Source organism: Ursus maritimus, unplaced genomic scaffold (genome assembly GCF_017311325.1).
Source record: "Ursus maritimus isolate PB19 unplaced genomic scaffold, ASM1731132v1 scaffold_7, whole genome shotgun sequence".
NCBI classification, from domain to species: domain Eukaryota; kingdom Metazoa; phylum Chordata; class Mammalia; order Carnivora; family Ursidae; genus Ursus; species Ursus maritimus.
The window spans coordinates 75,234,083-75,250,657 of NW_024426885.1; the positions used below are offsets into that span (position 1 = coordinate 75,234,083).

General features: G+C 37.3%; 1 protein-coding gene across 15 annotated transcripts in view; it reads left to right on the forward strand.

Moving 5' to 3' along the window:
- PCDH15 (protocadherin related 15) overlaps positions 1 to 16,575 on the forward strand; it is a 768,547-nt gene that overhangs the window by 435,909 nt on the left and 316,063 nt on the right. For all 15 annotated transcript variants that reach the window (XM_040624601.1, XM_040624600.1, XM_040624598.1 and 12 more), the window contains 2 exons: positions 86 to 220; positions 1,779 to 1,928. In XM_040624601.1, coding sequence (XP_040480535.1) covers positions 86 to 220; positions 1,779 to 1,928 — 285 coding nt within the window. The remainder of the gene's footprint in view (positions 1 to 85; positions 221 to 1,778; positions 1,929 to 16,575) is intronic.

A 16,575-nucleotide genomic window follows, 5' to 3' on the forward strand; every position in this document is an offset into this window, starting at 1 on the left:
TCGATTTGCAAAATTAATCTCCGGTTAATGAACTAATAGCTGCATTATATATTCAACATTAAATAATGGCACTCTTTTTTCAAAGATGAAAGACCCAGAACTTCACCTCTTCCTGAATGATTACACCTCAGTCTTCACCGTCACGCAGACCGGCATCACTCGCTACCTCACCTTACTTCAGCCAGTGGACAGGGAAGAACAGCAGACTTACACTTTTTCGGTAAAAAGATTTCATATACACATTTATGTGTGAGAGTGTGTGTGTGTGTGTGTGTGTGTGTGTGTTTGTGTAACAGAAAGAGATATCTGTTTTAAACTGAAGAAGTCAATAATTTAGGAAAAAATGCAATATTTTCAAGAAATTGAACATATTAATAATAAAATCCTTCACATGTATTTCTCCTTTTTCTGTTTTATAACTTTGTGCAGCTGTGTTAACACTCTTTCCAACAGAGGAAAAATAATTTTCAAAATGGAAACAGGAAAATAGGAGTCTCATTTTTTACCATACACTCATAATTGACTTAAATTTGAGATATTGTCAGCTAGAATCCACAAGCAAAAAATTATTTCCTAACCTTTATTTTATTTTAACTTATTTTATGTTTTTTTTAATTACATTTTAAATTTTGTCAGAGGGTTAGGTCAAGGGTTCTCCACTGGGATGATCCCTGTGGTCCCCAAGCCCATCCCACCCGTCCCCTGGGAACATTTGGCAATGTCTGCAGACACATTGGTCATCACTCCTGTGAGGGGTGCTATTGGTATCATGGAGGGAGACACCAAGGATGCTGGTAAGCATCTTATAACACACAGGACACGGCCCCCCTCACCTCCACTGAAACAGAATTATCTGATGGAGAGAACCTAGTTTAGGTTAACCAAGGGAAAAAAAAAAAGGTGAGGGGAGATTATTAAAGCTGTAATTGTAAATAGTTACTGTAACATAGAAATATATATGTGTATATATGACTAGCGTGGTTGAGAAGTGGATACAGTTGAAAAGAAAGTTTGTATTATCCAAATTTCTGACTAGATTTTATTCAGATATAAGAGGAAAATGAGCTGATAGAAAAGTACAGATTGTGGGACCTACGTGGGATTTCTTCTGGAGAACCTAACGCAGCACAGCCAGAGCTTCCAGAAACCCAGTAGTTAAAACTTAGATACAGAGTGGATTTCAGAAGTCATTCAGAACAAGGATGGCGGTGTTACAACGCTGACTTTGTTGGTCAGCCTTCCTAAAATGTCAATGATGGAATTAAGATGTCACTATTAGCTAATGGCAATAAGTCCTTTAAAATTTGTCATTTTGTGAATTGCCAGAAAAAGACATCACATCGCCTACTGTCTTGTGTGATATAAGTATGTTGGCTATAAAAGCATCTATGGCATTGTATACAAAATATGGAAAAGTGAAGAATATCTTCCTATTAATTGTTTAAAAGTTAAGTAGTAGTTAACTCTTAAGAATCAGCAGTGTTACTGGCTCACTCCAAGCCTCTAAGACATTTTACATATCTGCTTATTTAAAATGTGCTTGGAATTGAATACATTAAAAATAAAACGGAATCCTCTGTAATTGCTTCTTAGCATGTTAAAATACTTCGTTTATATGCGCTATTGTAGGTTTGTTATTTCCTTTTATCAAGAAAACATTTTGGCACCCATTGAAAACTGAAATTATATATAAGAAACATCTTAAATCATAAGAGTGCATTCTGTACTGCTTATGTTTGCATGACTTCTCTGTTACATGTATTTTTCTGTCCCCAAAGATAACGGCATTCGATGGTGTGCAAGAGAGCGAGCCAGTTATTGTCAATATTCGGGTGATGGATGCAAACGATAACACTCCAACGTTCCCTGAAATATCCTACGATGTCTATGTGTATACAGACATGAGCCCCGGCGACAGTGTCATACAGGTAACTCCCCATATGGGATGAAGATTTACACAAAGCAGTTACTTCCATGGGCATTATGCAATGGTTAAGAAACTGCTGAAGAAATGAAAATGAACTTCAGACTCATGAAATGACATAATTTAGCTTAGAAAGCTTTAGATTTATGTCTACTTTTCAAATAAAAATGTGTATATATGCACTTTATTTTTTTAAGATTTTATTTATCTATTTGAGAGAGAGAGAAAGAGAGGGAGAAGCAGACTCCCCACTGAGCAGGGAGCCCAACACAGGGCTCGATCCCAGGACCCCGGGATTGAGCTGAAGGCAGCTGTTAACCGACAGAGCCACCCAGACACCCCATTTATATTCACTTTAAAGTGGAATTAACTAGTTGTTAAATGTAAACATAGCTATTTGACCAGTTTATAGTTGATTTTTAAAAATTTAATGTTCTGAATATATTTAATTAGTTAATATAATAATATATTTAACACACTGCAGTTTCAGATATTAGACATGTAGTTGAAAACTTCAGATTATTTTGAACTTCTGAAAATGTGGATTAAATTTCCCTTGGTGGTAAGAACAGAAGACTGCCAAATTAATTGGTGGATGATACTGTTAGTGGTCACCTGGACGGACATAACACAGAATCATTACAACAGAGAAAATTAGAATTACATAGTAAATGGTGTCTTTGAAAACACAGAAATCAGGCAAAATCTTTCTCTTGATTTGTCTTATTTGTATTATTAACTGTGTACTTACTGCATTTAAATTAAGTATAAGTTATCTCAAAATATTTTCTTTTTGATTTTGAGTATAAGTCATTAAGAAGTCATAATATTCTTCACTGAGGGTTTTTAGAAATCTGGAGATGAGTTGAGTCTAGTACTTTCCAAACTGTCCATACTGCAGAATTACCGAGGGAGCTGTTTAGAAATCCAAACAACCAAGATTTCATGTCAGCTTTCCTGGATGAAGTTTTATGAGCAATACATACGTTATTGACATTAGAAAAACGAACCCCAAGAGTTTCAGTTGCCCAGCCACATAAAGATCACTAATGCAGATTATCTTCTAACTCTGAGAGTCAGACTCAATAATTCTAAGTAACTTTCAGGCCAGGAAGGCCATGATTCTATATACTTTTGGAGTATTTGAATATCTCCAAATTATTACTAAATTACACATTGCATATTACATAACAATTACATTATATCATTAGATAGGGTCATAGAGGGTGATGTAAAGGCTGGAAATTCACCTGTACATGTTTGCATGTGTGAATATCCTCAGCTATATTTGGTATTGGGGGAAATGCCATGATACATTTCATTCCTGTCTTGCTTGTGAATGTCTTGTATTGATGAAATTCACCCTTTCAACCATTTGTGTTGAGCACAGAACTCTGATTAGTTTATTCCTGCATGCATAGCTTCTATATCCATAGTGACTAGCATGCTCAGTGTAGTAGATGCTTAGTAAGTGTTTATTCGAGGATGACAGGGGGAGACTTGCAGGCAAGGGGATATGAATGCATGGGAAGACGTAATGCCCTGGCCTTTATTTCTAGTCAATGGTGGACCTAGAGAGCTACATTTATCTTTACCAAGGCACCTACTATAAATGCAGCAAAACTACAGTTTATACAGATAAAGGAATGACAATAGTTGCCATGTTCTTATTTAATTAGACCTGATTCTCATCTCTGTAACATAATTGAAAGTAAAAGTATATATATATATAAACAACCAGCAGGGAACTGGAAAGTGTAAATAAGAAAACCATAGCAATTATATGGGGGAACTGTATCTCAAAAAATGTTTGCCTTAGGGGATCAAAAGCTTATTTCTGGCATTTCCAGGCTGCAAAAGTTAATTTCCCTATGTACCTCTTTATAAAATAGATCTTTTCTTGCCTTTAAAGATTCATATTTTATATATCTCCCTGAACCACACAGATTATGAAGATAGACTATTGTTTGCCTCTCTATGGCTCTATTTTTAAAATTATTTAAACACCAAGAAATGAAGCCTTATGATTAGTATTTTAAATGTTATTCCCTCTGTGTGGTAACAGAATGGTGTGGCTTAAAACATCCTCCAGGGGTCTAGAAATAAAAGGAAATAGATTTCTTATTGAGCAGAAGATTTGTAAATGAAGCAAAATGGCTCAGAACTGTAGCCTGCACCTGCCTTGTAAGAGTCACAGAATAGGTTCTGTGCTGCGCCCACCCCAGCCCCTCATCAGCCTGCCTTTCCCCCACTGACCCCAAGATCAACTTGTTTACATTTGGTTAGTATTCTTATGTCAAAAACAATGGGAATATTAGAAGAAAAGGGGACAGTGAGCATTCTCCAGTAGAGAGCACCTTGGATAACCGATTTTAAGTATATTTTATTTTTTTTATTATTTGACAGAGAGAGCACAAGCAGAGGGGAGGGGCAAAGTGAGAAGCAGTCTCCCCGCTGAGCAGGGAGCCTGACATGGGGCTTGATGCCAGGACCTCAGGATCATGACCTGAGCTGAAGGCAGATGCTTAACTGACTGAGCCACCCAGGCACCCATAGATTTTAAGTATATTTTAATCAGATCATTTTGAATCTATAATTTTCAATGTAGCCATGAGACTTTCTTGGCCCGATCTAAGTACATGCTCAACTATTTGAATCTACTCCCTTCTTGTTAGGAGGAGCCTGTAAGAACTGGATAGGTTGGTCAGAAAGATGTGAGGAACCAGGTCCTTATTAGCAATTCTGTTATAAATTAGTCCTCTGACTTTATATCTCCTGTGCCCTACTGTTGTAAATAGGAACAGAGTGGTTCATGAACCACATCTGGAGGAGCACTGCCCTAAAACAGCTTCTGTGTCTTTCATAACTGAAAATGAAGTGTCATCAGATTATTAGCATATCTTGTGTTTAGGGGGAAATTACTGGCATGAGTGAGAATGATTTTTTGCATGAAAGACCATCTTGTAGGCCATCGATGAAATCCTACAGGGTGGCACACATGGATATCACACTCTGTTGTTCTAGGTTTCATTTCACACATCGCTGGTTTTCTCGAAAAACCAATTGCCCAACATTGAAGATAGAGATTTTGATATATAATTTTAATATTTTGAAGATGTAGATTTTCCTATCAGTGGTTACCTATCCAGTCCACAGTCCATAGATGCTATTCCTAAACTCTTACAACTTTCATGAATCAGTGTTCTTGATCCTAATTGAATAAAGAGATTTCCCTGAACAGCCTTTGAAAATACGGACTCCTCAACTCCACCCCAACATGACTTTATTTCAGCCATCTGGCCACTCACCATAGAGCCACATCAGGAGATTTCACCTTATAAAACAAAGCAGCTCTAATATATGGCTAGTTTTGAGAAAACTCATCTTTACCCTTAACAAGATTTCATACCTTGGAAAATCGAAATTCCTAATTTATGAAGACAGAGTCTCATATGGAGCTGAGTCCTTTGATTCTTACCCCCACCTCCTTCCATTTTTCTCATTCTCCAGTTCCTATCTTCTGTCCCACTTCTTACTCCTCTTTGCTGCTTTAACCTCCATCCCCTCCCCCACCTTCACCTGTGCTCTACTCATTACTCCATTTCATTCCCTTTCTTTAACTACAGCAATGTCCTCCTCTCTCCTGACTCCTTCCTGTCCATCTATAAACACCTTTACGTCTCCCCTGCCCTGGTCTAAACACTTCTCCCAGGTAAGACCTCATGCTGCTGTCCCACTCTCATATATTCAGGCACTTGGATTGATGGATACACTTTCAGAATCTGTTAATTTATTACTTTATAACTACTAATTATTATTCTATTATTTCACTCACATAATACCATGAGAATCATACAAAGTCATGAATCGGATAAGTCTCTCTTTAACTGTCAAACTCGAAAACATTTTTCACTCCTTTATCTGGTGAAACTCTCGTCTGCCCCATTTTATGGAAAACTGGTTGTCATCCCACCTCCCTGGTGACTAAAGAACGTGTTGCTGGCTCCTTGTTCACTTCTTATTCTTTAAATATTAACATTCTCCAAAAATCAATATGCGGTGCTTGGTTTCATGTATTCCCACATTCTTAGTCATTACCACGATGTATACTCCTGTCTCCCAAGGTTAAATGGCCTGTGGGGACCTCAACATCCAGCTGGCATTCCAAGGATCTGTTGTACAGGGGAGTGCACGTTTTGGGTAGGCACTTCGGACTGGACATACTCAAGATAAATTAGCTAATCCACTATCTTTCATCGAATACAGAAACACACAGACTCAGACACACACACACATCCTGTCTCCATTGGAGGCTCTACATTGTGAAGGGCCCCATTAATCTAAGATTACAGAGGCTTTAGCAGCAACCTCAGAGTCCTGTTTCTCATACCCCCTTCACCTGCCCATATGCAGGTGACTGTCCAGGTGCTGAAATCTCTGCTTCAAAATGTATCTGTCATTATTTCCCTTTCCGTGTCTATGGCCTGCCAGGAATTAAGCTACAAGAGTGGACTCTCACCAGTAACCCTATTTCCACAGACGCCCCACAGGTGTTTATTTGGCAGGAGTCAGGACAGGTCTTCCTTACCGGAGGAAGAGCCCAATCTCCACGCATGCCATCAAGAACATCCTGTAATACCTCACATGCTTCTGTCTTATCTCCTGCTACATCCCTCCACGTCATCGACTTTGAGATCCTATAGAGGGCTTTATTTTGTTCCTTCTGTTTGACTTCAACATTAACTATCACTTCTCATTCTGTGCCTATTGACATCTCTCTCAAGTTTCAATGTTCAATCCAAATTATATCTTTTTTTTTTCATTCTTTAACACACAGCTCAAATGTGACTTTCTAAATAAAGCCTTTATTTTCCTAGCAAATCTGAAATAATAGTTCCTTCCACCATCCTCCCACATGTCCAGCTAGCAGCTCTTAACCATGGCACATGATTTACCATGCCCTGCATGGCGCTTGGCTCTTATGTGTCTGTCTACCCTGCTGATCTGAAAATTCCTCTAGGACACAAACTCTTAATGATACCTAACCCCCAGTGCTCAGCACAATCACTTCTCCATGGTAGGGGTTCACCAAATAGCTGTGGAATTTGTTCCCCTAATGCTCTCTCAGTCAGTGCAGAAGAAGTCTCATTCTAGAAATGCATTCTGTTTGGCATCAGTATTCCCTCCGTCATAAACAAAGTGTTACGCCCCCCAAGGTCCCTCCCTAACTCCACAGCTTCAGCGAGGCCACGCCTTTCCTGCTCCTCAGACAGAAGACACTTGACACTGATACATTTCTCTTAGTTAGGCTGTATCTCAGGTCCTTGAACACTACAGCTGGAAATGACTGAAAATATTTCTTGTTCCCAGCCTCATTTTATGAAGAATTTGTTCCCAGCCTCATTTTATGAAGAACACACTGATAAATGATCGGTCCCAAATCACTAAGTTTCTAAGTGGCAGAGTTGATGTTGAATCCAAGTTAAAGATGGTAGAATTTGGATCCAGACAAGCTGTGTCCCCTTCCTGCCACTTTGTGCCCTTATGTGACTCTGGACAATTAGCCCAGTCCTTTGTACTAAGGTTTTTTACTCTTTAAAAGGTGATAACTGTAGTACCAGCTTCACAAAGGTGTTCTAAGTATTAAATTAGTCCTATAAGCTACCAACACACATGTACTTTGCAAATACATTGTGCATACATGTTATCTAGTTATTATTATTGTTGAACTATGTTCATGGATTGTATAAAGCATTTACAATGATTAATAACCTTTACTGCCTTATCTGTGTATATCCTCATGGGTCATGTGTATTAGTTAGTACTCTGTGGAGGACACATGAACGCTACATGTAAAAGTATATATTGAAATTCTTCTTTATGATTTCCAGCATTATGAACAAAATTAGGATAAACCCATGTAGTATTTTAATGCCTTTTGACAATTTATTTTATGTAAAATAATGAGAGTGTTCTTTGTGGTAAATGTGGGGGGGGGTTGGGTTTGGGTTTGTGATATCATGACTCAAGTTTGAGGGAGGGTTCTATATATGTAAAGTCTTGGTAGAGTTTAGTATGTCAGCAAATCCCAGATAATGATTTTATGAGCAAACCTTACAGAAATGTAAGTGTGTTTTTTGCATTCATACACAATTTTCATTTGTTTTTGATATTTGAAACAATTTAATTTTACCAAAGACCATACAATTTCTTACCCGAACCCACTTGCATTAGAACGGAAACATAAAATCAAGATTCTTAATGTGTGTAGGTTACTCACTGACATTGAATCTGAGACTCAGTTACACCATCTGCATTTTGTACACATGGACGACACTTACACCTGTGAAAAAGTACCACCTTCCATGTAGCCACTCAGCTTGGAAACCAGAGTTTTCCTGACAGTTTCACTTCCTCCTCTCAATCAGTTACCAAGTCCTACTGATCTCTCCTTACACACCAACCAAATGCATCTACTACAGTCTCTTCCACTGCTATCATCCACCTCAAGCTGCTCTTCCTTGGACCCGGCAGTGCCCTCCTCTGGGCTCCAGGTGTATCTCCTCTCCCCCGTGTCTCCATGCAGCACCCACAGGACTCTTGTAAATTTGAGATCAAAGCAGCAATTGCCATGTTGATGCCTTCCGTGATTTTCTGCAGCTATCAGAATAAAGCCCAGTCACTATCCTGCGTGACCAGTCTGCTGATGACTCTCCAATTGCCTTCTTGCCAACTACCTTTCTCTTGCTCTCTTAATGCATCCCCTTCTATTCACATGCTTTTCATCATTAAGATCTCAATTTACATGTCACCTCCTCAAGGAAGCCTTCTGGGACTCCTTTCCTAAATTTCACTCCCACTATTATCCCAGGGCAGCCTGATTCTTCCTTCATAGCATATTCCAAGTTTATTATAATTTTAATGATCTGTTTCTCTGATTAGTTAATAAGATCAAGTGAGCTCAAATGATTTGTAGATTTTGTCAGTTTCTCCATTTTCTGTCTTGTTTCACTGCTATTTGTATTCAACATCAGGCAGAACACCTGGTCCATACTAAACCTTTTATAAATGTTTGTTTAATGAACAAATGGATAAAGGAATTAATGGGTGCAGGTGAAAGAAGTGTTCTTTAATTTATGTATGAGTGTTGGGAATTTACCTGTATTTCAGGTTAAAGTGATTAAAAATTAATCAGCCTAAACTGCAGGTGTATTAGTATCCCTAGGACATCGTACTTCCTAGCTTGATTATCCAGAAGAATCTCTCTGATGAAGGCTCTTGAGAGGCTGAACAATCTAACTGAAAACATGTCATGAGAAAGTATTCCCATGTTTTTGGAGAAGCAATAGTGAATAATTAACACACTTACTGGAAAAACAGTCACTGTGCTAAGTGAAGTCCCCAGCGCTGTGCAAGTTGTAAGGAAAAAAGGAACTACTAACATTTAATTTCTGACCTTCAGTAATTACTAGTGTAGTAAGGAAGAAAGGCATAAGATATTTTTGTTTTTGTCATGATGATCAATACGGCTCATAGCATCCAATTAAACACTGCAAAATTTTTAACATCTAAATTGCTCTTAAGACCTTAAGAGTTGTGTTGTGTAGATGAAGCTTTCCCATTTGATAAACCGGGGAAAATATTAATGATGTCAACACAGTGATCACAAACATCTGCATTTTGAACTCGTATAGGTAAAAAATAATTCTCGCGTTTGGCTTTTATAGTATTTTTCAATTGCCATACCCCTTTCCTGATATATTTAGAAACCCAGCTTTTCAAAGAAAATGTATTTGTAAAGGCAGTTAAGTTCCTTTTCTTTTATATTTATCTAGCATGTTTTGGGTTGTCACAGTGAAAGCTCTCCATGGTCAAGTTCAATAACTGATGCTTAAATGCCTTCATTTTTATAAAGATTTTAATTGTATACAATTGCTTTTAATATCATCTACATTGTACATTTTTAATTTGGATAATATTCTTTCTCATCATTACAGTTCTAGATATGGCTTGTTTACTAGATAATTGGTAGAAATTTAGAATTTTAGAAATTTAGAAATCAGAAGAAACTAGGAGAAACAAAAATGTGTAATATATTTTATATATCTTTTTCTTTTCTGTATATCACCAAAGTTTGTTCGCTTTTTTCAACTATTGTTTCAGAAAACAAACAAAAACTGTTTCCCTCTCAACTTCCTCTTGCAGTAAATTATCTTAAAATGTCAAAGCATAGTCATTCGAGTAAAAGAAAAATGCTTGCATATTGAGATGTTTCAAAGATAGGGAATCTTAGAAAAAAGCCAATACTCCAAACAGAGCAGTAAGGGATTTCTTGGAAGCCTAGTAAACTTGCGCATTCAGTTTGGCCAATAAAACAAGCAAAAACACCACCGAAAAAGCCCTAACATACATGCGTATTACAAACACATGCTGTACAGGTATATTCTTAGACAAATTATAATTTAATGTGTGTACATTTTTATGTATGTGATGCTACACTCGAGGCTCTGAAAATTAGGATGAAGAAGACACAGTGCTAAGCCTTGAGAAGCTGCATATATATTGTAAGAGATGATCCTTATTCACAGTGAAATACTCAGAAAATATCACAAACCATTATTGATTTTTTTTAAATTACATGGAACAGACTAAGAATATGATGAGAGTTCATTAAACCTGAGTGGGGAGGATGGTCTGGTAGGGCTTGAATAGCCGGGAAGTTTTCACTGCTGATGAGAACTCCATGAACCAATCAGGATGATTAGTGCCCAGACAGGAAGGTCATTGGAGGTGGACGGGTACCACCAAAGGCATGGGATTTCATGGGGCATTAAGGATACCACTCTGAATGTGGTTGGAGAGGGGGGGAAACTGAATGGTGAAAGATTTGCCTTTCTTTTACCAAGTCAAGTATGCTTTGGTTTATTCTTCCAAGCCCCTGTCATTACAGGCATTTGGGGATTTTTTATAATGTGTTCTTATCCTTCTCTACTAGCACATCTATTAAAGATACTTTTCTTTCCTGTCTCCTCTTCTAGACCACAAGCTGTCTATTCTGTCTCTATCTTCTGCACTTTAGAATGCAGTGTCTGGCACAAATTAAGGTCTGAATAAATAGTTCAGTTTACCTATCAATTAAAGGCATACCCTGCATAGCAGAGCAATTCAGATTTGTCATTGTAGACTATGTAAGATTTCTTGAAGAAGTATATAAGATGAGGTCTTTAAATTGGTGAGGTAAGGCCTGGGCTATGGCATTTGTTGGAAGCCGACTTTGAGGAAATCTTTCTTGGAGGTAATGAGGGTACAAGCTCTCTGTGGAGAGTGCAGCAGCTTGAAAGCAGTCAAGGCTCCAGTTTATAGGCTCAGAGACTCAATGAACCTCCACAAGAGGATTATGAAGTTGCCACAGAAAAGGAACTAGCTCTCCAGATTCTTAAGCGTTATAAAGAAACACTTGCAAAAGTCATCTTGTTGCTGTTTTATTCTTGAGCTTTTTATCAGGCAGAGGAATACCTAAGTGAGAGCTCCATCTCCAATAATAATACTTTGAATGGTCCATAAAAAATTAGTGATTGTGGTATTGTTAATGAATTATATGCCTGGAAGTTCCTTTGCTAAACACCTGCTCTACTGAGGTGGCTGCCATCTTGGATTAGTCTAGGACATGCTGAACAGAAGAGAGGTGACGAGTAGCCCTATAAGCTTTTTTAGCTTCAAAGCATCACCAGCTTACATTAAGGTTGCAGAGAGCATAATCTGGACAGGACTAATTTATGCATTGCCCAATGTACTTGATCCGCAGGCGTGGTCTTAGGTTCAGACTGACCGCCAAAGTTGAGAATCAAGAGGCCTCTTGTAGCACCAAGTTTATTTAGCCTCAAGTGAGGATACAGGGCAGGCGACAGCATAACTTTTATGGTGATAATAGAGTGGAAGTCTTATGACCTCTAAATACAACTTCTGATGTCTTCGAAATCATCTGCACCTGGGCTATATTACCCCCTTGATACATACATCGGAGGCATTTTCCTAAAAGTTTTGTTATAGCAACTTCTATAATACCCAATGCATAAAAGCAGACTTACCCAAAGACTGGTAAACAGCAGGATATCTTTTACTGGGTAAGAAATTGGAATTCTCTCTGCAAAATACATTTCCAACCATACCTTTTCCTATGTAAGTTGTCTGATATTTCTTTAACATTTTAAAGATTATTTCTTTCCTTCATCTTCTATTACTTATACCTTTTTATAAGTGCTGATAGGGGCATTCAACTGTGTCTGTAAGTTTTTCAAACGTAAATTAATTTCTTCCTCCAACAAATCTGTCCCCATGGTTATTACCTAGCTGTTGAGTTTTAGGTTGCCTTCCCAAATAATCTTTGTATCCAAGAGATCAATATCCATTCAAGCTTCATTTTTATCAACTATGTAAGTGAACCAAAAATCCTTTATTGTATCATACAGCTGAGGCCAAGAGATTGAATGTTTAACACAACATGCTTCAATTGATAATGCCATGATTATATCAGCTTTCCCAATAAACCCAGGTTGTTCTTACATATCATACATTTTCCATTCCCCGAGTAAGCATCAGAGACTATCTTTCAGGCAACTCTGGGTTTCATCTGCTTTCACATCATAACCATACGCCTTCCCCTAGGTATAAATTTTCACTGACACAAATTTCTGGGCATCCTTTTAGAGCCATAGGCATTTGTCTCTCATGAGGCAACACAGTGTTGTCCCCTAATCTGTCCAAACCTCAGCAAAGGTACTGTGGAGAACTACATTTCCATGATCCCAGGTAGGCCTTATATCTAGGCTTCATGAAAAAGCCGAAAGCAGTGGCGTCCTCTAACATTAGCCAGAGTCAGTATCACATCTGAGAGGAGCTGTTGACAGGGTTACTCTTGCTCTGAAATGTTCTCTCAGAAGATGTTCTCACAGAAGAGATCCTTCCTTGAAATCTTTGCTTATTCCCATTCCATATTCCACATTTTTACATTATTTCCCTTTAATGACTTTTCTTAACACAGACTCATCCCTCCAAAGTGGGATTTGCTGATTATACTCCACTTTTCTTCCATACGGCAGGTGTGCTTCCTTACTTTCCAAAACTTTCCCTTCTGTCCGTTCCCAGTGAGAAGGAGTAGGTTTTAAAAAGTGTCATTGGAATAGCATGGAGCTGATAGTCAATTACCTGAGGGGTAGTACATAAAAGTTTAAAAGAGAAAACTTGTTTATAAAATACAACCAAGACCTCAACTTTGGAACACGTGTTGGAAGGGAGAAAGGAGAAAGAAAAATGGATCAAATCACAAAACAACGAATGAACAATTACAGGGGTTCTGGTCACCCTGAATAGTATCCTGTCAATGCAGTAGAAAGGCAAAATGGATAAAGATGGATAAAGATCCTGCATGTGGTTAAAATTTTCTTTGTCATTTTTTGAGAGCATTACTGAGCATGATTTACATGTCCTAAAACACATTCATCATTGGCATACATTTTGGTGATTTCTTAGTAACAGTTGTGTAACATGTACCACAATCTAAGTCCAAACATCCTCATCACCCAGAATGGTCCCTTGTGGAACTAGGAACCTTTCCTCTAGGAAACTAGTTCTGCTTTTTGTCCCTAAAAATAGACCTTGTCTAAAAATTTCTAAAATTTGGAAATGTACATGTAGCCTTTTATTTTATGTATTTATGTATTTATGTATTTATGTATTTATGTATGTATGTATGTATTTATTTATTTATTTATTTATTTATTTATTTACCTGGCCTGGCTTCTTTCACTTAGTGTGACTCGGTACTACTGATTTAGCAGAAGAAGCAGTATGACTGTGTTAGCCATCTATGCAGTAGCATGACTCAGTCCTGTATATGTTTCTTTGAAGTACTCAGTGGTATTCATTGTATAAAAACAGCACGTCTTGTTTGTTTGTTCACTAACTGATAGACATTTGAACTATTTCCAGTTTTGAAGAACATGAATAATGTAGCTAGGAATGCTCTGTATGCCTTTCTATGGACACATATTTTTTAATTTCTATTGAGTGTATCTGGAGACACCCAGGAGCAGAATTGCTCAGTTGTATGAAAGGTATATACTTACCTTTTCAAGAAACTGCCAGATTCCTTTCAAAATGCCTGTACCCTTTATGTGTCCACATCATCACTGATACTTGCTATTGTCAGTTACGTTATCAAGCTCATTAAAGCAGGTAACTCGCCATATCTCATTGTGATTCTAATTGGCATTTCCCCAAAGGCTAGTGATTTTGAGATATTTTCATGTGCTCATTAGCAATTTTTCCATCTTTGATAAAATGTCTATTCAAATCTTCTGCCCTTTTTTTTTTTTAATTTGGAGTGTTTGTCTTCTTAGTATTGACTTGCAGTTTTTCTTTGTAGATTACAAATACAAGTCCATTAACAGATACATGATTAGCAAATATTTTCTCATGATTTGTGTTTTGTCTCTCATATTCTTAGTAGTGGTTTTGGAAGAGAAAAAAGCTTTTAATTTTGAGAAAGTTCAATTTATCATTTTTTCTTTTTGTGTTTCATGCTTTGATGTCATATTTAAGAAAATGTTCACCAACCTAGGTTCATGAAGACTTTTCTCTGTATATCTTGTACAAGATTCATAGTTTTAGCTTTTATATTGTATAGGTGATCCACTTTGAATGGCATGAGCTAAAGGTCTCAGTGCATTTTTATTTTTATTTATTTTTTTACCTTTTGCACAGAAATATCTAATTGCCTCAGCAGCTTTTATTGTAGAAATGATCTTTTCCCCACTGAATTACCTTGGTATCTTTGTTGGAAATCAGTTAGCCATAAACGGGAAGAGGTTATTTCTGGACTTCTGTTCCTTTCATGTATAGTTTACTTTATGTCAAAATCACATTGTCTTGATTACTGTAGGTTAATAGTATTATTTTGAAATCAGGTAGTGTAAGTCTTTTTAAATTATTTTTCTCTCCTAAATTGCTGTGGGTATTCTTGGTCTCTTATATTTCCATATAAATTTTAGGATTAACTCGACAAATTCTACTAAAAAAGACTGATAAGGATGTTGGTAGAGGCTATGTTGAATTTGCAAACCAAATAAATTGTGGAGAATTTCCATCTTAACCTTATTGCATCTTTCAATCATGCTTTTAAATTTATCTGAACATGGACTGTCTTTCCAACATGCTTTTAAATTTATCTCAGCAATGTTGTGGATTTTGGTGTGTATATTTTGCACCTATCTTGCTAAATTTATTCCTAGGTATTTTGTCATTTTTTAAAAAAGATTTTATTTATTTATTTAACAGAGATAGAGACAGCCAGCGAGAGAGGGAACACAAGCAGGGGGAGTGGGAGAGGAAGAAGCAGGCTCATAGCGGAGGAGTCGGATGTGGGGCTCGATCCCACAACACCGGGATCACGCCCTGAGCTGAAGGCAGATGCTTAAGACTGTGCCACCCAGGGGCCCTATTTTGTCGTTCTTTAGGCTACTTTGGATGAAAATATTTTTATTTTTGGATTGTTCACCACTAATATATAAGAGTACAACCGATTTTGTTTCACCTTGGCAATCATTGGCTAGTTCTTATAGTTTCTTGTAGATTACTTTGTATTTTCTACATAGGTAATTGTATCTTCCTCAAATAAGTATAGTTTTACTTCATCTTACCAACCCGATGCCTTCTGTTGTTGTTCTTTTATGTACTTTGTTGCACTGTCTCAAACCTCCAGTACAATGGGGAGTGTAAGTGCTGAGAGCATCCTTTTCCCATTCCTGATCTGATGGAGAGGCACTCACCCTCGTCGTTAAGTATAACACTAGCTGTCGGTTGTTCTGTAGATGGTCTTTTCAGGTTGAAGAAGTTTCCCCCTATTTCTAGTTTGTTGAATCTTTGTTTTTCATAAATAGACATTCAGTTTTATCAACTGCTTTATCTGTGTTTATTGAGATTATCATGTAGTTTTGCTTTGTTTTATTAATGTGATGCATTATATAAAGAGATTGAATGTCTTTATTTTACCTTCAATTTGAAGGATTCTTTCACCAGATACATTATCCCTGGTCGATAGGTGGTTGTTTTTCATCCCGGTACTTCAGAATATGTCATTCCTATGCCTACTGGCTTCTATTGTTTGTAGTAAGAAGTCATCCATGAATGATACATCATTTCCTTTTATGAAATGAGTATTTTTGCTGCTCTTAACATATTCTTTGTTTTTCGGCAATTTGCCTGAAAATTTCTCATCAGCTACCCTGATGTCTGATCACCCTGGCCTGCCTTCCATGAAAATCCTGTTAAGTTGGTTTAACAAGAAGCCGCCTACCCTTAATGTCTTCTCTTAATAATTTTCCATCCACTCTGCTCATTGGCTGTAAATCCTCAGCTGCCTTTACTGCACTTGGAGCTGAGTTGAGCCCCTCTCTCCCTCCTGTTGTGATAGTACTGACACCTATCACAAAGGTCCTGAACGATACCATTTTAGCAAATGTCAGAATGATTTTTTCTTTAACAGTCTCTAGATTTATTTTTTAATTACTCTGTTTGTTTTAACACTATACTGTGATACCTCTGGATTTTGATATTGAATCTGAGGACTTTTTTTAAATAACATATCTGGACTT